The sequence below is a fragment of the Rhinopithecus roxellana genome, chromosome 20 (genome assembly GCF_007565055.1).
Source record: "Rhinopithecus roxellana isolate Shanxi Qingling chromosome 20, ASM756505v1, whole genome shotgun sequence".
NCBI lineage: Eukaryota > Metazoa > Chordata > Mammalia > Primates > Cercopithecidae > Rhinopithecus > Rhinopithecus roxellana.
In genome coordinates, this window is record NC_044568.1 from 79,487,433 (window position 1) to 79,511,834 (window position 24,402).

Sequence of the window (24,402 nt, forward strand, 5' to 3'; positions counted from 1 at the left end):
GGAAGTCATTTTTTTGGTTTTTGTTTGTTTGTTTTTGAGACGGAGTTTCACTCTGTTGCCCAGGCTGGAGTGCAGCGATGCTATCTGGGCTCACTGCAACTTCCGTCTCCCCAGTTTGAGCGATTCTCCTGCCTCAGCGCCTCCTGAGTAGCTGGGATTATAGGCATGTGCCACCACACCCAGCTAATTTTTTGTATTTTTAGTAGGTACGGGGTTTAATTATGTTGACCAGACTGGTCTCAAACTCCTCACCTTAGGTGATCCGCCCACCTAGGCCTCCCAAAATGCTGGGATTACAGGCGTGAGCCACCATGCCTGGGTATGGCCATTACTTTTGCTCTGAGAATGGTGGACTAGACATGTTGTTTTGTGTCCTTGAGTGATACGGAGTGACATTGATGAATCCTTTTCTGGTTCCTTAAGTAACTTCCCCATCAGCAATGCCCGGATCTTCAACAGTGAAATTTCCCTGAATTCAATCAGTGGGCAGTTTGTGAGCAGTGTGGTGTGTTCCCTTGATTTTATATCTTGACCTGTGTTCCTTAGTTCAGGTCTCCTCTTCTGCTTTATCTGCTGCTGTGGTCACCTCTCTACTGGTAATGTCTCAGGTTTTCTGGTATTGTGCACTGGGGCTCTTAAAAATACCCTTAAAGTTCTCTGTTGCCTGTGGCTCTTTGTTCAGTTGTGTGGGTCCAAAATGGGAGGACTTGGGAGCCAGGAGGACTGACACTGACGACACCTGTGTACTGCTCAGGGTCAGAGTCCAGGGGGCTGAGAACGTCTGGACCTCTGGGGCATTAACCAGCTTTAGTTAAGGAAAACACACTCCTGTTTCTTTCTCTCTTTTCTTTTTTTTTTTTGTTTTTGAGAAAAAGTCTTGCTTTTTTGCATAGGCTGGAGTGTAGTGGCGTGATCTCGGCTCACTGTAACCTCTGCCTCTCGGGTTCAAGCGATTCTCCTGCCTCAGCCTCCTGAGTAGCTGGGTCTATAGGCGCACGCCACCATACCTGGCTAATTTTTTGTATTTTTAGTAGAGACGGGATTTCACCGTGTTAGCCAGGATGATCTCGATCTCCTGACCTTGTGATCCGCCCGTCTCGGCCTCCCAAAGTGCTGGGATTACAGGCGTGAGCTACTGTGTGTGGCCTACTCCTGTTTCTTTCTTTCTTTTTTTTTTTTTTGAGACGGAGTCTAGCTCTGTCACCCAGGCTGGAGTGCAGTGGCCGGATCTCAGCTCACTGCAAGCCCCGCCTCCCGGGTTCACGCCATTCCCCTGCCTCAGCCTCCTGAGTAGCTGGGACTACAGGTGCCCGCCACCTCGCCCGGCTAGTTTTTTTTTTTTTTTTGTATTTTTAGTAGAGACGGGGTTTCACCGTGTTAGCCCGGATGGTCTCGATCTCCTGACCTCATGATCCGCCCTTCTCGGCCTCCCAAAGTGCTGGGATTACAGGCTTGAGCCACCGCGCCCGGCCTACTCCTCTTTCTTGAAGTGAGTTTCTGTGAAGCTCTTTCCAGCATATCATTTATGGGTAGTTCAGAGTTACATACTCAGTCTTGAAGTTGAAGTGAACAAGAAGAAGAAGTGAGTCCAGCAGGTAAGAATCACAGTTGACCTTAGCTGGATCACCAGCCACTTCCCCAACCCGATGTGGGGAAAACACATTCATTTAGACGCACGAAAATGGGCTCAGATTTTTAAAGGATCATGATTTTAGGAATCAGGTGCAGTCAGAATGTCAGCTTAAGCACGTGATTTGTACGTCTACTAGCATTTTCTGGGAAAGTATATTGGAAATGCACCTCTTCTCTCTTTCTCCTGCCTCAGCCTGCCCGGTAGGTGGGATTACAGGTGTGTACCACCACGCCCAGCTAATTTTTGCATTTTTAGTAGAGATGGGGTTTTACTGTGTTGGCCAGGCTGGTCTCGAACTCCCAGCCTCAAGTGATCCACCATGTCAGCCTCCCAAGTGCCGGGATTACAGGCGTGAGCCACTGTTCCCAGCCTCAATTTTTATTTTAGATTCAGGGGGTACATGTGCAGATTTGTTACCTGGGAACATTGCATGATGCCGAGGTTTAGGACACGATTGAACCCATCTCCCAGGTAGTGAACATGGTACCCGGTAGGTAGTTTTTTAGTCCATGCTTTTCTCCCTCTCTACTCTCTGTAGCAGCCCCCAGTGTCTGTTGTTTACCATCTTTATGTCTGTGTGTACCCAGTGTTAGTTTCTGTTAGTTGTATTCAGTCCCTTCAGTGACTAATTTTTCCAACTCCTCACTCAACTACAGATTGTGTATCCCTGACTTTGCTTTCGTGAAATTGACTTTTGCCTCAATTAATTTAGAATTCAGTGACCTGGAGGGGAAGTTATGGCATTGGGGATTTTTGGTTGTCATTGCTTGACAGGAAGTCAGAGAGAGCTTGGAAGTTGGACTCGGGAGAACTGCTTTTAAGACAGGCCCTGTAGGCTTCCTTGACGCCCTTATCCCAATGCCATCTAGATTTGTGGTGCATTTTTAGCCTCCTGGCCTTTTCCAAGGATAATATGGGCTTTCAGGTCTGTAACCTAGGCAGGCATTATATTATTATTATTATTATTATTATTATTATTGTTATTATTATTTCGAGGTGGAGTCTCGCTCTTTCGCCCAAGCTGGAGTACAGTGGTGCGATCTCTGCTTACTGAGCCTCCAGGTTCAAGCGATTCTCCTGCTTCAGCCTCTTGAGTAGCTGGGATTACAAGCATCTGCCACCATGCCCAGCTGATTTTTTATATTTTTAATAGAGTTGAGGTTTCACTGTGTTAGCCAGGCTGGTCTCGAACTCTTGATCTCAAGTGATCTTCCCACCCCAGCCTCCCAAATTGCTGGGATTACGGGCATGAGCCACCATGCCTGGCCAAGGCAGGCATTATATTAAATGCCCTGGTTGATGAAGCCATAGAGGCTCTGTAATTTCTGTCTGAAATGGTCTCTTCTTGTATTAGGTAAATCAGGCGAGCCCTGTTAGCTGGCTTGGATTTCCTGTCTGTCTCTTGGGGACATTGCTTGAGTGGAAGTCACCCACCTGACTGGTCCCTCCTACTTTGCTGCTTTATAAATACATTTACATATAATGTCTATTTTAGTACTCCGAAGCTGGGGGTCTCGGGGGACCAGCGAGGAAGTTGTAGGATGTGTGTGTTCGATCTTCTGTTCATAAGCAGAAGCTTTAAACCAGCAGAGACCTCAGACAAATCATATCCCTCCTGGGGTGACCAGGTGCAGATCTTCCAGGGAGCCATGTAATGAAATTTCTTGGTTAATAGACGCAGAGAACCACTGCTAAGAATGATTTCGTCTTCTCTTTGAATCTGCAGCACTTTTTATGAAGACTGGTCTTTTGTGATGGATGAAGAGAGGTCCAGCATGCTTCCAACCATGGCAGCGGGTAAGCCTGGCCCAGACCAGGGCGCCGTGCCTTGTGACACTTGCGAGCGGAGGGGCTGCCTTGGGGCAGATCCACAACGCCATGGAATGTTGTGATTCTTCTCTGTCCCTCAACAACTTAATGAGTCACTTGCTGCTGTCCTTCTTTTACTAGCACTGAATGTTGGTTTTTTTATTTTTATTTTTTTAAAGACAGAGCCTCACTCTGTCGCCCAGGCTGGAGTGCAGTGGTGCGATCTCGGGTCACTGCAACCTCCGCCTCTTGGGTTCAAGTCATTTTCCTGTCTCAACCTCCCGAAAAGCTGGAATTACAGGCGCCTGCCACCACGCCCAGCTAATTTTTGTATTTTAATAGAGATAGGGTTTCACTATGTTGGCCAGGCTGGTCTCAAATTCCTGGGCTCAAGTAATCCACTCGCCTTGGCCTCCCAAAGTGTTGGGATTGCAGGTGTAAGTCACCATGCCCGACCAGAGTGTTGGGTCTATTTATCTAGAATGTGAGACCCTGGCAGAGAAAGCGAAGAGTTGAGGTTTTTAGTTGGGCTTTGGAGATGTAATATACCTTGCGGGGAATTGGAGGTGGGAGACCTACCTTTGAATCCTGGCTTTACTCCTTGCTAACTGGTGACCTGGGGCAGATGCTATAAGCTTTGCTACCTTTTCTTTCCTCTCTGTGAGATGGGAATCATGCTGTCTCAGCCATCACCTTCATGGGGCTGTGAGAGAATCATGTGAGATCGGGAGCCGCACACGTGACAGTCATTATGGAGACCCTGGGTTGATGTTACTTGGTGGACTGTTACATTGTTTGCCCTTTGACTCAAAGGGTGAAAGGTGGAATCAGCCGGACTGAAGTGGGCAGCTTGCTTCCTCTTTCCAAGTTCTTTGTTGCCTCATTTTTGTTTTTCCTTGAAAGTTTATACTAAGTCTTATGTATTTGGGGTTATGTTAGTCATGTCCATTGATGAGTAAAAGGATTTGACCATGATTTCTTTGCAGACCATAAGATGCCAGTATAAGTTTCTGACCACAGTAATGATGATGATGTTATCAGTGCATATTTGATGGTTTATGGAACTGAGTGTCTTGTGAGTGATTGCCTTTAATACTTACAGTCCTATGAGAGAGATAATATTGTCCCCATCTTACAGATAAGGTGACTGGAGTACAGGGAGATGATAAGTTGCTGGACCAAGGTCTTTTTTTTTTTTTCTGAGGCGGAGTTTCACTCTTGTTGCCGAGGCTGGAGTGCAGTGGCATGATCTTGGCTCGCCGCAACCTCTGCCTCCTGGGTTCAAGCGATTCTCCTGTGCAGCCTCCCCAGTAGCTGGGATTATAGGCATGTACCACCACACCCGACTAATTTCATATTTTTAATAGAAATGAGGTTTCTCCGTGTTGGTCAGGCTGGTCTTGAACTCCTGACCTCAGGTGATCCACCTGTCTTGGCCTGCCAAAGTGCTGGGATTACAGGGATGAGCCACTGTACCCGGCCTGGACCAAGGTCTTGTAGCTAGTAGGTGGCAGTGCTGGAATTGACCTCCAGGCAGTCTGATCCCAGAACTTGTGCCTTCACCTCCTCCTGGTTGACTTCTTATTTGTATTTATCTTCCTGCCTGTTAGGGAGAGAATGTGGCATGACTCAACTCCCATGATAACGGATGTCTGCTGACCCCAGTTTCATGGGAGGTGTTTTTTTTTTTTGTTTTTTGAGACAGGGTCTTACTCTGTCACCCAGGCTGGAGTGCAGTGGCACAATGTCAGCTCCCTACAACCTCCATGTGGGAGGTATTTTTATACCTATTTAAGATCAGTGTGTCTCCTCTTCTGTACTCTGTTGTCTGCAGCTGTCTTCTCTTGTTGGTGGTATGACTGCCCATCAGCAAGCACTCCAGACTTCTCCCTTGTTTTGGGCAGGTCTGAACTCCATACTCTTTGCGATTAACATCGACAACAAGGATTTGAACGGGCAGAGTAAGTTTGCTCCCACCGTTTCAGACCTCTTAAAGGAGTCAACGCAGAATGTGACCTCCTTGCTGAAGGAGTCCACGCAAGGAGTGAGCAGCCTGTTCAGGGAGATCACAGCCTCCTCTGCCGTCTCCATCCTCATCAAACCTGAACAGGAGACCGACCCCTTGCCTGTCGTGTCCAGGAATGTCAGTGCTGGTGAGTGGGAACGGGTGCTCGAGGCGGAGCAGAGGGAAGCAGAATGTGGCTGATGGGGTGGACATACCTCATCTTCTGAAAGTCATTCCAAGGGGAATAGAGTCCAGTACACTTGTTTTCCGTTTGTGTTTCTGTTTCTCATTCTCATTCACTCTGAAAGGGCTCTGACGGCCTTATCTAGATGCGAGAATTGCCGGGTGGAAAAATGAGCAGCTCAGCCATAGCAAACGGAAAGTGAGGGTGTGAGAGACACCGGGAGCCAGATGACATCGATCTTCATTCATTCATTCCTTTATTTGTTCCTTCATCGTATTCTGTGTGCTAGGCAGTGAGCTGAATAGGAAGGACAGATTGCCAGCAGGTAGCCTGCAGTCTCCTTTGGGATGGGTGTGGGTGGGTAGTTCATGACAAAATATATAATTTATGATCCTTAGGATAAAAGGGATGAAAGCCAAGCATAGGCTGCTATGGGGAACATCTGCTGATGGGCTTGCCTCTGATTGGGGATGGCATTTAAGTAGAGGCCTCAGGAAAGACAGGAGTTGTCAGCTTTGACTCTAGGGAGTCTGGGGGAGGCAGAAGATATTTGGTTCAGGCTGGGCTTGGTGGCTCATGCCTGTAATCCTAGCACTTTGGGAGGCCGAGGCAGGAGGATCGCCTGAGTTCAAGGGTTCTAGACCAGCCTGGGCAATGTAGTGAGACCCTGTCTCAATTTTTAAACTTTTTTTTGTTTTTTTTTTGAGATAGAGTCTCACTCTGTTGCCCAGGTTGGAGTGCAGGGGCATGATCTCAGCTCACTGCAACCTTCACCTCCCAGATTCACGTTAATTCTCCTGCCTTAACCTCCTGAGCAGATGGGGACTACAGGCGTGTGCCAACATGGCTGGCTGGCTTCTTTTTGTATTTTTAGCAGAGATGGGGTTTCCCATGTTGGCCAGGCTGATCTTGAACTCCTAGTCTCAGGTGATCTGCCTGCCCTGCCCTCTCAAAATGCTGGGATTACAGGTATGAGCCACTGTGCCCAGCCTGTTTTTTAAAAAATTTAATTAAAAAATTGAATAAAAAAAAGAAAGTTGATTAAGATTAATTTGGTGATAAGTTTTCAATACCCTTTGATTCCTTTGGGACATTAAGATGTTACTACAGCAAAATTGGAAATTTTGTTGTAGTATGTATGTGTATATATGTAGAGACAGGGTCTTGCTATGTTGCCCAGGCTGGTCTTGAACTCCCGGCCTCAAGTGATCCTCCTGCCTTGGCCTCCCAAAGTGCTGGGATTACAGGTATGAGCCACTGCGCCTTGTTGAAATTGGAAATTTTGGGCTTAAGTACTTAGTCTCAGTATCCTCAGATCTCTTAAACAAGGCAGTAACTGGGGCCATCCGTTTGGAATTACTGATGGTGAAAGTGCAGAATCCCATGGTGTGTTTGGTATACAGTGGCCTTGTTTGTCTTGCCCTGTGCTTCTCCAGCAGAGACCCTGCATGAACAGTGTAGGAGATAGGGCTGTTGATGGCTTCGTGTAACAAAGACACTGAAATTTCTACACCCACACGAGTAGCAGTCCCACCCATTTTTGAAACTCTGCTTTTGAGGTAATCTCGAAGTTGTGCTATACCAGTGAGGCCTCACCGCATCACACATTGGTTTAGACGGATTAGGTTTTTGGAATTGGCTCAAAGTGTCTTACATCCAAGTGTGATGATTAAAATGGGGGCACAAAGAGTCTTCTCCGAGTGCTGGTCACTAAGGCAGGCTTGATTTGTTTTTCAGTTAGCGTTTGCTCTATAACAAGTGATTAAAAAATGTAGCGACTTAAAACCACCACAGTTCGTTCCTTTTTTAGTTGGGTTGGCATGGTGGCTTTTCCGCTGGATTCTTTGGGCTCACTCATGGGAGCTGGTGGTTAGACTGGAAGATCCAAGATGGCCCCATCCACATGTCTGGAATCAGTGCTGGGGCGGCTCAGGTTGTGCTCATGGTCTCTCATCCTCCAGTCGGCTGAACTGGCTTCTTTATGTATGGGGTCAGGGCCTCTGTCTGGGAGAGCAAAGGCAAAGCTGTGAGACCTGTTAACACCTAGCTACTAGAACTCACACAGTGTTATTCCTGCCACTTTTTTTTTTTTTTTTTTTTTGAGGCAGAGGCTTGTTCTGTCACCCAGACTGGAATGCAATGGTGCAATCTCAGCGCACTGCAACCTCTGCCTGCCATGTTCAAGAAATTCTCCTGCGTCAGCCTCCCAAGTAGCTGGGATTACAGGCATCTGCCACCACACCCAGCTGATTTTTTTTTTTTTTTTTTGTATTTTTAGTAGAGATGGGGTTTCACCATGTTTGCCAGGTTGGTCTTGAACTCCTGAACTCAGGTGATCCACCCACCTTCACCTCCAAAGTGCTGAGATTACAGGCGTGAGCCACTGCGCCCGGCCCTTTCTGCCACATTCTCTTGGTAAAAGCAGGGCATGGTGGCTCATGCCTATAATCCCAGCAATTTAGGAGGCTGAGGCCAGAAGTTTTGAGACCAGCCTGGGCAGCACAGCAAGACCTCATCTTAAAAAAAAAAAAAATTAGCTAGGTGTTGTGGCATGCACCTGTAGTCCCAGCTACTCAGGAGGCTGAGGCCGGAGGATTGTTTGATCCCAGGAATTGGAGGTTACAGTGAGCTATGATTGCACCATTGTACTCCAGCCTGGGCAATAGAGCGAGATGCTCCAACTCGTAAAAAAAAAAAAAAAAAAAAAAGCGGAGCACTACGCCAGCCAGGTTCAAGAGAGTACAGAAATAGACATCACCTCTGGCTGGAAGGAGCCACAAAGCCCCATTGCAAAGGGGCATTGCACAGGAATGGCAGGAATTGGAGGCTGTTTGACTCTTGACTACACCCCCCAGCTGGTTTTCCTGGTCTCATCTATGGCTATGAGAATATTTTCCAAAGAGAAGCATTGAAGATCATTTTGGTAATGGTAGCATCCTTCGCATCAAAGTGACTGCTTAGAAGGAACAGTTTCAATGTGGGTTCTGTGGTGTGTTTATTTAAATCAGAGGTAGAGGGCTGTATCCATTCTGCTCAATCTTCTGTACGCAGGTTTTCATTGAGGATTTTAAAAAGTCTGAATTAATGTTACAGTGGATTTCTCAGTAGAATAGTATTTTCCATAACCTGGAGGTAAATTGGTTCCATCATCCTTTTGTCTTGCCTACTTTTGCTTATACCATATCTTCTTTTTTTTCTTTTGCCAGATGCCAAATGCAAAAAGGAGCGAAAGAAGAAAAAGAAAGTGACCAACATTATCTCATTTGATGATGAGGAGGATGAGCAGAACTCTGGGGACGTTTTTAAAAAGACATCTGGGGCAGGAGAGAGCTCGGAGGACAACTCCGACCGCTCCTCTGTAAATATCATGTCAGCCTTTGAAAGCCCCTTTGGGCCAAATTCCAATGGAAGCCAGAGCAGCAACTCATGGAAAATTGATTCCCTGTCTTTGAATGGGGAGTTTGGGTACCAGAAGCTTGATGTGAAAAGCATCGACGATGAAGATGTGGATGAAAACGAAGATGATGTGTATGGAAACTCATCAGGAAGGAAGCACAGGGGCCACGCAGAGTCACCTGAGAAGTAAGTTCCCGTCACACTTCTTTGTGTGTGTGTGTGTGTGTGTAAGATGGAGTCTCACCGTCCCCCAGGCTGAAGTGCTGTGGCATGATCTCAGCTCACTGCAACCTGCACCTCCCGGGTTCAGGCTATTGTCCCGCCTCAGCCTTCCGAGTAGCTGGGATTACAGGCACCTGTCACCACACCCAGCTAGTTTTTCTGTTTTTAGTAGAGATGGGGTTTCACCACATTGACCAGGCTGGTCTCAAACTCTTGACCTCAAGTGATCCGCCTGCCTTGGCCTCCCAAAGTGCTAGGTTTATAGGCGTGAGCCACCATGCCCAGCCTCCCCTTGTACTTTTAATGAGGGGTTACGTTCACCGTTTTCTCTTTCCGTGGTATTAGGTGAAATACGACAGCAGGTTTTATATTTGCCCAGGGCATCATTCATTCTTCAGGTGTTGATTTAGGAGTGTTGTTTGGAAGGAGTGTTATTTGCTCTTTCCCTGAGAACTGAAAGAGGGGAAGGGAGTACATTTGAGGGCACTTAATACAAAGTTAATGTCAGAATGTGTGCCTTGAAATTCTTGCTTTATACATACATCTGTCATTTTCACTTCCCAGGGTTCACAGGGTTTCACAGTCTGATGAGACTGTGCCTATTCTTATTTTTTATTTTTACTCTGAATTTTCCTTGCATCTGACTTGCCACTAGTGCAGGAAGCTCAGGACGAAGGCAGGGTTAGGAGAATAGTTGTGGTATGGTGACTTCGGTGTTTATCTGCAGGGGTGTGAATAGCGGTAACTTGCCTGTACCTGCTGCCTTAACCGTGGAGTTGGCCGGGCGCAATGGCTCACACCTGTAATCCCAGCACTCTGGGACACCAAGGTGGGTGGATCACCTGAGGTCAGGAGTTCGAGACCAGCCTAACATGGTGAAACCCCTTCTCTACTAAAAAAATACAAAATTAGCCTGGCATGATGGTGCATGCCTGTAACTCCAGATACTTCGGATGCTGAGGCAGGAGAATTGCTTGAACATGGGAGGCGGGGCCAAGATGACACCACTGCACTCTAGCCTGGGCAACAGGAGAGAAAGTCCTTCTCAAATAAAAAAACCCCAAAATACCCCAAATAAGCTAGTTACCTCTTAGGCTTTGTAGCGCCCAGTGCCCTCCTAATCATGACTACTGCAAAATCCAGTTCCTTAAAGTGTAAAATGAGGCCAGGTGCAGTGGTTCATGCCTGTAATCCCAGCACTTTGGGAGGCTGAGGTGGGAGTACTGCTTAAGGCCAAGAGTTTGAGAGCAGCCTGGGCAACACAGCAAGACTCCATCTCTACAAAAAATAAAAAGTGTAAAATGAATGTACAGAAATGTATCTTTCTATCTGACCTACATCTTACAGTATTGTTTAGGCTGCAGTATATCTTTAGCCCTAAGATTTTCATTTTCATGTTGTTTTAATATTAGGGTTTTTTTTTTTTTTTTTTTCTGATGAGACTGTGCCTATTATAGTTTTTATTTTTACTCTAGTCCTCATCCACATGGATACTTGCACTAATAGTGTTACCTTATTGATCATCTGAGATATGCCAGATGCTGCAGGTGGTTTGTACACTGTATTGTAAGACTTCTAGCAACCCTATGAGGTTCATGGGCATATCACCCCCATTTTACAGACAGAAGAACAGGATTCCATAGAGAGGCAAGATTTGTCAAAACCATTGGCAAAGTTGAGATTTGGATTCAGATATGCTGTAATCCAAAGCTTATACTGTCAATTTTTTTTTTTTTTTTTTTTGAGATGGGTCTTGCTCTGTCACACAGGCTGGAGCACAATGGCTCCATTTTGGGTCACTGCAACCTCTGCTTCCAGGGTTCAAGTGTTTCTCCTGCCTCAGCCTCCCAAGTAGCTGGGATTACACGTGCCCGCCACTATGCCCAGCTAATTTTTGTATTTTTAGTAGAGACGGGGTTTCACCATGTTGGCCAGGCTGATCTCAAACTCCTGACCTCATGATCTGCCCGGTTCGGCCTCCCAAAGTGCTGGGATTGTAGGTGTGAGCCACTGCGCCTGGCTCTTCTGTCAAATGTTTTTCATATTTCTACATAGTTATGAATACTGATTTGTTGATGTGATGATTAATTTTGTGTGTCAGCTTAACTGGGCTGTGGGGTGCCCAGATTGAACATTACTTCTGCTTCTGGGTGCGTCAGTGAGGATGTTTCTGGGTGAGGGTACTGTCTAAATTGGTGGACTCAGTAAAGGAGACAGCCCTCCCCAGTGTGGATGGACCCCATCTAATCTATTGAGGGCCTGAACAGAACAAGTGAAGGCAGGGAGGGATTCTTTCCTTTCCGCCTGCTAGCTTCAGCTGGGACATGGGTTTTCTGCCCTGGGCCAGGGACTGCTAACATCTGCTATCCTGGTTCTCAGGCTTCAGGCTTGGACTTCGCCACACCACCAGCTTTCCTGGGTCTTCAGCTTGTGGACTGTGGGTCATGGGACTTCCTGGTCTCTGTGGTTGCGTGGACCAGTTCCTCAATAGAAACCTGTGTCTGTATCTGTCTCTCTCTCCATGCACACACCCCTTGGTTTTATTTCTCCGCAGAACCCTGGCTAATGCAGTTGCCGTTCAGTCAGCTCAACATGTTATGACTTGTGAAATGTTTCCCCTTTTGTTGGGTATTTAGGTTGATGGTTTCTGTTTTTGCGTTTTGTTATCAGCCTATCTTTTGTTTGCAGCCTATCTCAAATGAATATTTTCACACGCAAGATTTTTTCCTACGACTGAACTCTTTGTTAGGGCAGCTTTTCAGCAGCCTTGTTCTTGCTCATAGGATATGAGTGTTTTTGTATCTGGCATCCAAGTCGTGTGACCTGCTGTGTTATTCAGGGCTCTCCAGAGAGGCAGAACCAGTGGGGCAGGACTGAGCAGGGGGCATTCCGTATGTGGATGTGTATAGTTCCTTCTCTGTCCTGCTCTGTTTTTGCCTCAATTTCTACCTCTGTCTCTACCTCTAACTCCGTCTCTATCTATCTCTGTTTCTGTCTGTCTGTGTCTCTGTTTCCTGTCTGTTTGTTTGTTTGTTTTGTTTTGTTTTTGAGATAGATTCTTGCTTTGTTACCCAGGCTGGAGTAGAGTGGCATGGTCTCGGCTCACTGCAACCTCTGCCTGCGGGGTTTAAGTAATTCTTGTGCCTCAGCCTCTCAAGTAGCTGGGATTACAGGTACCCACCACGCTCTGCTAACTTTTGTGTTTTTAGTAGAGATGGGGTTTCGTCCTGTTGTCCAGGCCGGACTCAAACTCCTGACCTTGTGATCCACCTGCCTTGGCCTCCCAGAGTGCTGGGATTACAGGCATGACCCACCGTGCCCAGTCTTCTCTCGATTTATTTTAAGGAATTGGGCCGGGCGCGGTGGCTCAAGCCTGTAATCCCAGCACTTTGGGAAGCCGAGACGGGCGGATCACAAGGTCAGGAGATCGAGACCATCCTGGCTAACACGGTGAAACCCCGCCTCTACTAAAAAATACAAAAAACTAGCCGGGCGAGGTGGCGGGCGCCTGTAGTCCCAGCTACTTGGAGGCTGAGGCAGGAGAATGGCGTGAACTCGGGAGGCGGAGCTTGCAGTGAGCTGAGATGGCACCACTGCACTCCAGCCTGGGCGGCAGAGCGAGATTCCGTCTCAAAAAAAAAAAAAAAAAAAAAGGAATTGGCTCATGTGATTGTGGGGCTGGGAAGTCCAAAATCCGCAGGGTAGGCATGTGGACTGGAGACCCAGGGAAGAGTTGCAATTCAGGTCCAGAGGCAATCTGCTGGTGGAATTTCTTCTTCTTCTGGAAGGTCCATCTTTTTCCTATTGAGGCCTTGCACTGCTTGCATGAAGCCCGCCCACATTATGCAGCGTAATCTGGTTCACCCAAAATTTACTGATTTAAAATGTTAATCTCATCCAAAAAATACCCTTATAGAAACATCTAGAATAATTTTTGACCAAATGTCTGGGTTTTGTGGCCCAGCCAAATTGACACATACAATTAACCCTCGCAAGTGCCTTTATTCTTTTTTTTTTTTAGAACAGTCTTGCTTCATGGCCCTAGCTGTAGTGCAGTGGCGTGATCTGAGTTCACTGCAACCTTCGTCTCCTGGGTTCAAGCGATTCTCCTGCCTCAGCCTCCAGAGTAGGTGGGACTATAGGAGTGCACCACTGCGCCCGGCTAATTTTTGTATTTTTAGTAGAGACGGGGTTTCACCATGTTGGCCAGCCTGGTATTGAACTCCTGAGCTCAAGTGATCCACCTGCTTCAGCCTCCCAAAGTGCTGGGATTGCAGGCGTGAGCCTCCACACCTGGCCACGTGCCTTTACTTTGTAATCTGGGCCTTTGAGGAGATGCTGCTTGCTGATGCCACTGAGTGTAGTCACATGGGTGAGGCTAGTGTGTGAGCCAAGGCAGCCCCCAGCATTGTGATGTGTAAATGCCCAACACAGTGCAGGGTGGCCTTCACTTGGCCTGGGCCCTCTGAAGCCAGAGGGCCTCCTGCAGACTCCGGACAGCACTCCCTGGGATTAAGAGGGATCTTGATTGACCCTTCCACAGAGCAGCCTGGGGAAGACACCGCGGAGTGATGGGGTGGCCTGCTGAGTAATGCTTTGATTTTGATTCTAAGCTGATGTTCACAGGGAAGGTCAAGGGGGCTGGTGCACAGCAGATGTGTGAGGGGAATGTGGCCAGACCGGGAGAAGCTCACTGTGGATTGCCAAAGCTTCTGGCAGAGTCTGCTGCCCTGTTGTCTCTAAGATCCTCTGTTGGTCAAAGTTAGGCTTATTCCTCGGTTTACTGGTCATTAAACCACTTCTTTGATGTCTGAAGAAGTCTTGTTTCTTCTGCCTCAGTATTTATCTCAAGTATTAGCTTTGCTTTTTGTATATTTCTTTAAAAGGGATAGTATTTTTATTACAGTCAGGGTTTGTCGTTTTCTTCTTTGTTTTTTTTTTGTTTTGTTTTGTTTTGTTTTGTTTTTTTGTTTTTTGAGACAGGTCTTGCTCTGTCATCCAGGCTAGAGTGCAGTGGACTGATCACAGCTCATTGCGGCCTTGAACTCCTAGTGTCAAGTGATCTCCCTACCTCAGCCTCCTGAGTAGCTAGGACTATAGGTGCATGCCACCAGGCGCAGCTAATTTTTTATAGAAATGGGGTCTCAAGGCATTGCCCAGGTTGGTCTTGACTTCCTGGCCTCAAGTGATCCTCCCATGTTGGCCTCCCAAAGTGTTGGGATTATAGGCATGGGCCACTGCGCCAGGCCCAGACAGGGCTTTTTAAATCACTTTATTTGTGTTCTCTGATACCGGTAGGGAAGTAGGGGGAAACATAATTCAGAAAGAACTACAAACATATGTGGCGTCTCGCTATTCTGCATCTCACTAGCAGTTAAGCAAATGCAAAGGGAAACAAGGCCGCATATTTTACCCATCATATTTGCAGAGACCTTGGGTTGGCACCCTGGTGGAAGGGAAAGATCTTGCTGTCAGTGGGTCCTCAGTTCCAGGCACATCCCATGGCATCCACTTAGTGTCTGTGGGATGAATGAGGCTGCAGGGGTGGTGCACAGGGGCTGCCCTCGAAGACAGCTGGAAGCAGTTGATAGCCTTGGGGGAAAGCAGTTTGACAAATTGGCGTGAACTTAAGGATGTTTATTCCACTTGATTTAGCAGTCCCAGTGCGAGAAGCTACCCGGAGAACATACCCTCGATTCAGGGAAAAGTTGCTGCATCTAGATACCAAAGTCCTTATTCAGAGAAGCAGAACACTGGAGTTGACCTAAATGTGCAGCCACAGGGGGACAGTTAACAGCAGAAGATTTTGTAGTTTAAGCCTTGACATCTTGACGTTTGGAATCTCAAACATCTCAAATGATGTTTAAGAGTATCTAGTGTTATGAAGATGAGCTAATGAGTGTATTATATATATGTATATATATATTTTTTGTTTGTTTGTTTGTTTGTTTTTGAGATGGATTCTCGCTCTGTCACTCAGGCTGGAGTACAGTGGCACAATCTTGGCTCATTGCAATCCCTGCCTCCTGGGTTCAAGCGATTCTCCTGCCTCAGCCTCCCAAGTAGCTGGGATTACAGGTGCCCACCACCACACCCGGTTAATTTTTCTGTATTTTTAGTAGAGATGGGGTTTCACCATGTTGGCCAGGTTGGTCTCAAACTCCTGACCTCAGGTGATCCACCCACCTTGGCCTCCCAAAGTGTTGGGATTATAGGCGTTAGCCACAGTGCCTGGAGTGGTTTTTTTTTTTTTTTTTTGAGACAGGGTCTTGCTTTGTGGCCCAGGCTGGAGGCAGTGGAATGATCTTGGCTCACTGCAGCCCTTGACCTCCCGGGCTCAAGGGATCCTCCCACCTCAGCCGCTCCAGTAGCTGGGTCTACAGGTGTGCAACACCACACCTGGCTAATTTTTAAATGTTTTGCAAAGACAGGGCTCGAACTCCTGGGCTCAAGTGATCCTTCTGCCTCGGCCTCCCAAAGTACTGGGATTACAAGTGTGAGCCACTGGCCTGACCAGCAATCTTTAATGTAACTTATTTTGAGGTGGTGGTCCTTGGGGCTCACTTCTCGGGTTTGGAACCTCATCCTCTTGGGGCCTGGCTTCGCCTTGTACTTGGATATGTTGCGGGAAAGGGTCAAGAATTATCTTAGAAACCAGCAGAACGTCGCACCTGCCCGGAAGCAGTGGAGTGGCTGAGACAGGTCTGGCTGCTTTTGCTGCCTTCTCCTGAAAGGGCGCCCCTGACCACCTCTGGGTGCTTGCCCTGTGGTCACCAGTGGCCGGGTCAGAGCCTCAGGAGGGCACCTCTTGACAGATTCCAGAGGCACAGCCAAGTTCACCTGGTTCTCTGCCCAGGTTTGGTGTGCTGCCACGACACCGGCGGGAGTGGCTCTTCTTTTGCCCCCATCCTGCTGTCTGAAAGCCTCATTGTGTTACGGGCATGGTTGAATGATCCGTCTTGCAAAATTCTGCTGGATTATTTACTCCTGCGCTTCTCGCTCTGTGCCAGATGTCTGGCCAAAAGCTAGAGAGGGCTGAAAGGAGACTTCTACCTGACAAGCCTCTAAAATAGGAGCTGGCAAACCATGCCTGCAGGCCAAATCCACCCCCAAGCAGTGAACGGCTGTTTCGTTTTTAAAGAGTTGTTAAGAGATACCAACAAAGAAGAGTATGTCCCAAAGCCTGAAATATGTACTCTGTGGTCTATTACAGAAACTATTTGTGGATTTTAGAGTAACTCTAAAATAAACTATATAAGTAATGTCACTTGTGGGCAGGAGACGAGAGACTCAGTGCACTTGAATTTGGAAGACCTGGGCTCCAGTCCCACAGCCTTGGTTCTGTTGCTCAGGGCTGATAGCCTTGGACAAGCCACACATTCTTTCTTCTTTTGCTTCCCTTCCCTTTGTTTGCCCCTCCCTCCCCACTTTCCTTCCTTTCTTAAGTAGATATGATTATGATCTGCTTTGGTCTTCTTTATCTACTGAGATACAATATGATGTTTAAACCTTATAGTACGGGCTGGGCGCGACGGCTCACGCCTGTAATCCCAGCACTGTGGGAGGCTGAGGTGGGTGGATCACGAGGTCAGGAGATCGAGACCATCCTGGCTAACATGGTGAAACCCCGTCTCTACTAAAAATATAAAAAATTAGGTGGGCCTGGTGGTGGGCGCCTGTAGTCCCAGCTACTCGGGAGGCTGAGGCAGGAGAATGGCATGAACCCGGGAGGCGGAACTTGCAGTGAGCTGAGATTGCGCCCCTGCACTCCAGCTTGGGAGACAGGCTTTTTTTTAAAAAAAAAAAAAAAAAGAAAAAAAAGCTTACAGTGCAGCTGGCTCTCTGCCTCCATGGACTCTGCATTCATGGGTTCTGCCTCTATGGTTTCAACCAACTGTGGATCAAAAATATTACCCCAAAAAAACCCCAATAAAAATAATACAGATAAAAATACAGTGTAACAACTATTTACATAGCATTTGGATTTTATTAGGTATCGTAAGCAATCTAGTGATGACGTAAAGTACATACGTGGGGGGATGTGCTTATGCAAATACAACACCATTTTACATCGGGGTCTTTAGCCTAGGCGAGGTGGCTTATGCCTGTCATTCGAGCACTTGGGGAGGCTGAGGCCGGAGGATCGCTTCAGGCTAGGATTTTGAGACCAGCGTGGACACCATAGCGAAACCCTGTCTTCACAAAAAACCAAACCAAACAAAAAATTAGTCGGGTATGGTGGCTCACGCCTGTAGTCCAAACTCCTTGGGAGGCTGAGGCAGGAGGCTCTGCCAAATCCCAGGAGCTCAAGGTTGCAGTGAACTGTGATTGTGCCACTGTCCTCCAGCATGGGCAACAGAGCAAGACCCTGACTCTAAAAACAAACAAAACAAGAGACTGAGCATCCTCAGATTTGCAGGGGGTTTTAATTTGCAGGGGGTTTTTGAAACGGTTGATACAGATGGAGTGCAGATACTGGGTGACGACTATACTGCAAAAATACCTCCAGGTATTTATTAACATTTCTTGATTGCTCAGAGGCAGGGGCCATTACTCCCAAACAAACCCTACCACACCGCCTGGCGTTACGAAGATGGCACGCATTAGAGTTTTGTACTTTGTGGGTAAGGTGACAATATAACAGATCATATGAGCCTGGTTAATAGTTGAGCCGACCCCCTTTCTTGGAAGGGACCCAGACGTGACTGGTCTGATTCTGTCCTTTTACCCATGAGGGGCTCAGAAACAGCGAGGCAGAGCAGCACTAGCCCCAGCTCAGGTGACTGCTGTCATTTCGGAACCTGGAGCAGATGGCCTGTGATGCATGTGCTGTCCCCTCCCCCAAGTCTCTATTCCTTTTTTTGGGAAGGAACAGAGCTTGGGCCAGCTCCGTCCTCAAGCCCTGCTTCTTCCAGGCAGCCTTCCATGACCTTCCTCTACGATCTGAGCTGCCATTTCCAGCTTCTTGCAGGGTTATTTGATTCATGTTCATGCTCCCCAGCAGACTGTAAGCTCCCTGAGGGCAGGATCAACACTGTTCACTGGCTTTTTTGCCGCCAGTAGGGAGCACAGTACCTGGCATAGAATAGGTGCTCGATAAACACTGGTTGAGAGAACAAATGCAAAAGGTCTGGATCTGGACTCCACGCTCCTCCCAGCCCACACCTCCTTCTGTTCTCAGCCCTGTGGTGGCCTGGTTAGTTCTCAAGAGGGCGATGTGGATGCTTGTTGGTGAATCATGAGGCCTCTGGGCTCTTTGGCTTGTCCTGCAGCTGCGTTCTTTCACCTTAGGCCACTGGATGGGAACACCTGCCTCTCCCAGATGCACAGCTGGGCTCCGCTGAAGGTGCTGCACAATGACTCAGACATCCTCTTCCCTGTCAGCGGCGTGGGCTCCTACAGCCCAGCAGGTGGGTGTCTCCCGATTACTCTTTTCCTCTAATAAGAGCTTTGGCTTTGAGAAGCAGCAGCAATATCTGAGTTCCCTGGACAGGTAGGAATGGGAGCTGGGAGGCACAGGAGGGGGGTGGGGGATGGCGCTCAGGGCCAGGTGGGGCTCAATGAGATGCAGAAGTGAGCGAGGGCTTGGCTTCTCTACCTGAACCTGGGTATCCTGAGGTGCTCCGTTGGAATGAGTGTTGGGCTGAACCGGCTGGCAAGTCACCAGGGCCCTCAGGCCCGTTTTTCTCCCTTACCAGTGGCTCGTTGAACTTGGTCGTTTAAAAACTGACCGCAAATAGTGACCATGATTTACCTCTTTGGAGACGCAAGAAGGTAACTGAACCCCTGTCTGTAAAGGCCCTGCCACCCTGTGCAGAAAAGTGCTTGGGGATCAGGAAGTAGCTTGGTTAAAAGCTGTTTCTGGGCCAGGTGCGATGTCTCATGCCTGTAATCCCGAGACTTTGTGAAGCCGAGGTGGGTGGATCACCTGAGGTCAGGAGTTTGAGACCAGCCTGGCCAACATGGTGAAGCCCTGTCTCTACTAAAAATACAAAAATTAGCCGGGTGTGGTGGTGTGTGTCTGTAGTCCAAGGTACTCAGGAGGCTGAGGCAGGAGGATCGCCTGAACCCGGGAGGTGGAGGTTGCAGTGAGCCGAGATCATGGCACTGTCCTCCACCCTGGGCGACAGAGTGAGACTCCATCTCAAAATAAATAAATAAATAAAACATCTCTGGTGTGGGTCAGCGTTTTCCTGCCGTTCCACACGGTTGAGCACGTGCCTATGTGGTTTGTTACTGCTTTCTTCAGCGCAGGTCATGGGGAGGACGTGGTTGATCCCAACTGGCCCGTGGGGTGCAGTGTAGTGCAGCTGGCAGTGTCTGGCTCAGAGAAGTGCCCAGTTGCTGTCCCTGACCCCAGAGCACTGCTGGGTCAGAGAAGGCTTGACCCAACCCACTTAAGCACCTCCTCGTTTTCCTAGGAAGTGAATGTCCCTTGTCTGGGCCCAGATTTAGGAAATTATGACTGGAGCCCACCAATCACTCAGGAAGCTGTTGAAATTCTGAGCTGGGGTATAGACTCTTCCTGTCACTTGGCAGGGAGGAGAAACCTACTCAAACTAGTCAAGCACAGAGGCAGGGCGGGGACAGTCACTGGCAGCAGGACTGGGGCCAGTCAGATGCAGTACCAGCTCTAGAAAGTTGTGTAAGCCTGAGTGCTTTTTTGCTCCGAGTGTCAGCATTCCTGGCTGTTAAATGAGGCCGAATGCTTCCTGTCTGTCAGTTACTGTGTCTTCATCTGGAAACTGGGGATGACAGTGACAATGAGAGCCAGAATTTGTAAAGCTGAAGGCATCCTGCACTGCGATGTGGCTGGACCTGATGAACTCATCTGCTCTTGACCACAGTCCTGTGAGAGTGGGGGTGTGATTATATCAGCTCCCTTTGAGATCCACGGTGAAGGTGCCCTGAGTTAATCTGGGGAAGGTGCCAGGCACATGCCAAGGCCCCTGGTGAGAGCTTCATGGACATCTTGTCTGTGGCCCAGGAGCTGGGGCGTTGGCGTGGAGGGGCCTTTCTTGACTTGGTGGGGTGCTGTCATCTTTCTCATGTGGCCTCCCTCCACTTCCTCATGGGGGTCTGCCCATCTCCTCTTTTCCTAGTCCATCTTTTTTTTTTTGAGATGGAGTCTCACTCTGTCACCCAGGCTGGAGTGCAGTGGTGTGATCTTGGCTCACTGCAACCTCCATCTTCTGGGTTCAGGCGATTCTCCTGTCTCAGCTTCCAGAATAGCTGGGATTACAGGCGCCCACCACCATGCCCAGCTAATTTTTTTTTATATTTTTAGTAGAGATTGGGTTTCACCATATTGGCCGGGATGATCTCAAACTCCTGACCTCAGGTGATCCACCCTCCTCGGCCTCCCAAAGTGTTGGGATTACTGGCGTGAGCCACCGTGCCCGGCCTTTTCTAGTCCATCTTTGCTCCCTGTTCCTTCTCACGCCCTCCTTGGCCCACAGCATTGCTTCAGTCACATGACCTTCCACACCAACTGGAATTTCTCACTGGGTCTCAGTTGAGGTCCCCTAAAAGTGACAATCTCGTAGGCCTAGCTCATGTCTGCAGGCCAGGCTGCAGAAGTCCTGCATTTGTAGACCATCCTTGGTCCAAATAGCCAAAGGTTAGGGGGTTGGTGACCTTGCCGATGCCTGTTCAGCAGCAGTGTAGATGCAGGTCATCTGAGGAGGGGCAGGGGCTGGGAGAGAGCTGGTGGTCCCAGGGTGTGTCTAGGACCCCTGGGGAGTTTTGAATGTATGTTCACAGCCTCTGTCTCATGAATCAATTTCCTGCTCTCCCTGTCCCTTTCCCCACGGAGGGGACCTTGTATTTGGGTTCCTGAATTATTGTGGGACTGTGAGGTGCTTGCGGTAGGTGATCTGATTGTTTCAGCAGCTCCTATGCCGCTTAGCTGGGCCCTCCTGAACCATCACACATCCGGGTCACCTTTTTTGTGCATGTTGGGCTTTGGTCTTAGAGAACCCAGAGCTCTTCCTCCTCCTCTGGGCAGGTGTCTCCAGGGAAGGTAACGCCCCATCAGCCTCTAGAGTCCTTGCACATTTCCCGTGGCCCCACACCCGGCAGTCAGCTCGCAGACTCAGCTCCATCTTCTCACTGCTGATGGGACCCGAGCTCCAGCTGCTGTCGATTGCACTCTGTGGAGATGATGTATGCAGGCGTCAGCCGGCATTTCCTTTCACTGCAGTAACGATACTATCAGGGCTTGCAAGCTGGGACAGCCCGGGGGCTGCGCACAGGGCCAGGACGTGGCGTAGGAAGGAACACTATTCCGGGGCTGTGTCAGGATGTTGGACTGAGATCCAGGGGAATGGGGAGCCTGATTGGAACGCCAGGTTGCATCAAGTCCCTTCTGTCCTGATGCCCCATTTCCATGGGAGCTGTGGGGCTGAGTGGTGCCAAGACTGTCTGCCTGCCCAGGTGGCCACTGTCAGCATTTCTCCTGAGACTCCATTCCTTTTGCTCCGTTTCTGCCTCTTGTCCTTTCTAAGGGACATCTTCCTCCCTTAGCGACATTCTGACATTCCCTCTCATTCTGGAAGCACTTCATCTTTTAATGGAGACTTCCCACATAGAGGGCTCCTCACCTTAGCAGACTTTTGTCATCTTTGAACACACTGGTGCCTTTAAGTCACTAGCCTGTTAGTTCCAGAGACTATTTATGGCCCCACTTCTTGTGAATGTCTTTCCTAAATGCACTTAATGCAGGGAAAAGTGACCTTTTTAGAAAGCTGCAGACATTGTCAGCAGTTAGACCATGCTGCCCCCTAGTGTCTTACTCAAGGCACTACAAGCAGGAGCAGTTTTTGTCTTAACAGCAAGCTGATTGATTATACCTGGTTTCTGACGTTGGTTCTGAATACGGACTTCATGCGTAATTCTCGTTGGCTCAAGGTTGAAAATGTCACAGGCCAGGCACAGTTGCTCACATCTGTATTCCCAGCACTTTGGGAGGCCAAGGTGGAAGGATTGCTCGAGCCCAGGAGTTTGAGACCAGCCTAGGCAACATAGTGGGACCCCCATCTCTACAAAAAAATAAAAAATAAATTAGCTGGGCATGGTGCCACACACCTGTAGTCCCAGGTACTTGAGAGGCCGAGGCAAGAGGACCACTTGAGCCTGGGAGGTTGAAGGTGCAGTGAGCAGTGATCACACCACACTGCTGCACTCCAGCCTGGGTGACAGAGTGAGACCCTATCTCAAAAAAAAAAAAAAAAAAAAAAAAAAAAAAAAAAAAAAAAAACAGGTTAAAGGGAAGTATAGGGCTTTTTTTTTTATTTTTTATTTTTTTAATGGAGTTTCACTTTTGTTGCCCAGGCTGGAGTGCAATGGCGCGATCTTGGCTCACTGCACCCTCTGCCTCCAGGGTTCAAGCAATTCTCCTGCCGCCCAAGTAGCTGGGATTACAGGCATGCACCAACATGCGTGGTTAATATTTGTATTTTTGGTAGAGATGGGGTTTCACCATGTTGGCCAAGCTGGTCTCGAACTCCTGACCTCAGGTGATCCACCTGCCTCGACCTCCCAAAGTGCTAGGATTACAGAAGTGAGCCACCATGCCCGGCCTAGTATAGGGCTTTCTATTTCTTTCTTTCGTTTTTTTTTTTGAGATGGAGTCTCACTTTGTCACCCAGGCTGGAGTGCAGTGGCAGGACCTTGGCTGACTGCAAGCTCTTCCTTCCGGATTCATGCCATTCTCCTGCCTCAGCCTCTGGAGTAGCTGGGACTGCAGGCGCCCACCACCATGCCCAGCTAATTTTTTGTATTTTTAGTGGGGACGGGATTTCACCATGTTAGCCAGGATGGTCTGGATCTCCTGACCTCCTGATCCACTCGCCTTGGCCTCCCAAAGTGCTGGGATTACAGGAGTGAGCCACTGCGCCCAGCCAGGGCTTTCTGTTTCTACAGTGACTGATGCCAAGTCTGAGATGATCTCTGAACAACAGGAAATAGCTTATTAAAATCCAGCACGCAGGCAAGATGGAGAAAAACTTCTTAGTCAAGTGATGTAGCAGATGAGCCAATGTCTGCATTGTGTCTTTGTCTTATGGAAAACGGAATGAGAAAAGTGACCTCTTTCTGTCATTGCTGTCTCTGCACAGATGCCCCCCTCGGAAGCTTGGAGAACGGCACAGGACCAGAGGACCACGTTCTCCCGGATCCTGGACTTCGGTACAGGTTAATGTTGAGAAACCCAGTTACCTTCGGCATTGAAACGTCCTATTCACAGCTGTGCATTTTATTCTTTTTTAAAGATAGGAGTGCACCTGCTAGGATTAAAGGGCAAGGGCTTACTTCACTTTTATGTTCAGATTTAGTCTTTTTTTTTAGTCGCCCAGGCTGGAGTGCAGTGGCTTAGTCTTGGCTCACTGCAACCTCCGCCTCCTGAGTTCAAGCAATTCTCTTGCCTCAGGCTCCTGAGTAGGTGGAGTTACAGGCACACACCACCATGCCCAGCTAATTTTTTTGTATTTTTAGTAGAGATGGGGTTTCACAGTGTTGGCCAGGCTGGTCTCGAACTCCTGACCTCAGGTGATCTGCCCACCTCGGCCTCCCAAAGTGCTGGCCTCCCAAAGTGCTAGGTGTGAGCAGATTTAGTCTTTACATCACAGAAGATGCAGTTGCCAAAGGTCTTAGGTCATTACTCCCTCAGAGAGACTGTATAAGAGATGGTAGATGTCAAATGTCAACACCTTTTGGGGCATATCTGGGTGCCTCCTGTATTGTTATTTTATTAATTTAAATATTTGTTGATATTTGATAACAAGATTTGACAATCCTAGTGTTGTATATTTAAGCCATTTAGATATTACATAGCATTTGTGAAGTGCTTTGTATGCTGTCTGGCAGGTAGTAAGCACTATATAGGTTTTCTTTTTCTTTTTTCAAATAAAATATCTCAAGGGGAAATTGAGTTGTCCCAAGTTGTTTGATGCTTTCTTTTTTTTTTTTTTTCTTTTTGAGACAGAGTCTCACTCTGTCGCCCAGGCTGAAGTGCAGTGGCTCGATCTCTGCTCACTGCAACCTCCGCCTCCTGGGTTCACGCCATTCTCCTGCCTCAGCCTCTGGAGTAGCTGGGACTACAGGCGCCTGCCACCACGCCTGCCTAATTTTTTGTATTTTTAGTAGAGACGAAAT

At 48.2% G+C, this 24,402-nt stretch overlaps 1 protein-coding gene across 2 annotated transcripts in view; it reads left to right on the forward strand.

Moving 5' to 3' along the window:
- Positions 1 to 24,402, forward strand: part of SNX29 (sorting nexin 29) — a 609,178-nt gene that overhangs the window by 78,328 nt on the left and 506,448 nt on the right. Inside the window, exons 7-11 of one of the 2 annotated variants that reach the window (XM_030924514.1) lie at positions 3,360 to 3,430; positions 5,347 to 5,595; positions 8,838 to 9,213; positions 18,541 to 18,659; positions 23,367 to 23,436. In XM_030924514.1, coding sequence (XP_030780374.1) covers positions 3,360 to 3,430; positions 5,347 to 5,595; positions 8,838 to 9,213; positions 18,541 to 18,659; positions 23,367 to 23,436 — 885 coding nt within the window. Of the gene's footprint in view, positions 1 to 3,359; positions 3,431 to 5,346; positions 5,596 to 8,837; positions 9,214 to 18,540; positions 18,660 to 23,366; positions 23,443 to 24,402 lie in introns of both variants that reach the window. The other variant, XM_030924515.1, reaches the window with a different exon arrangement.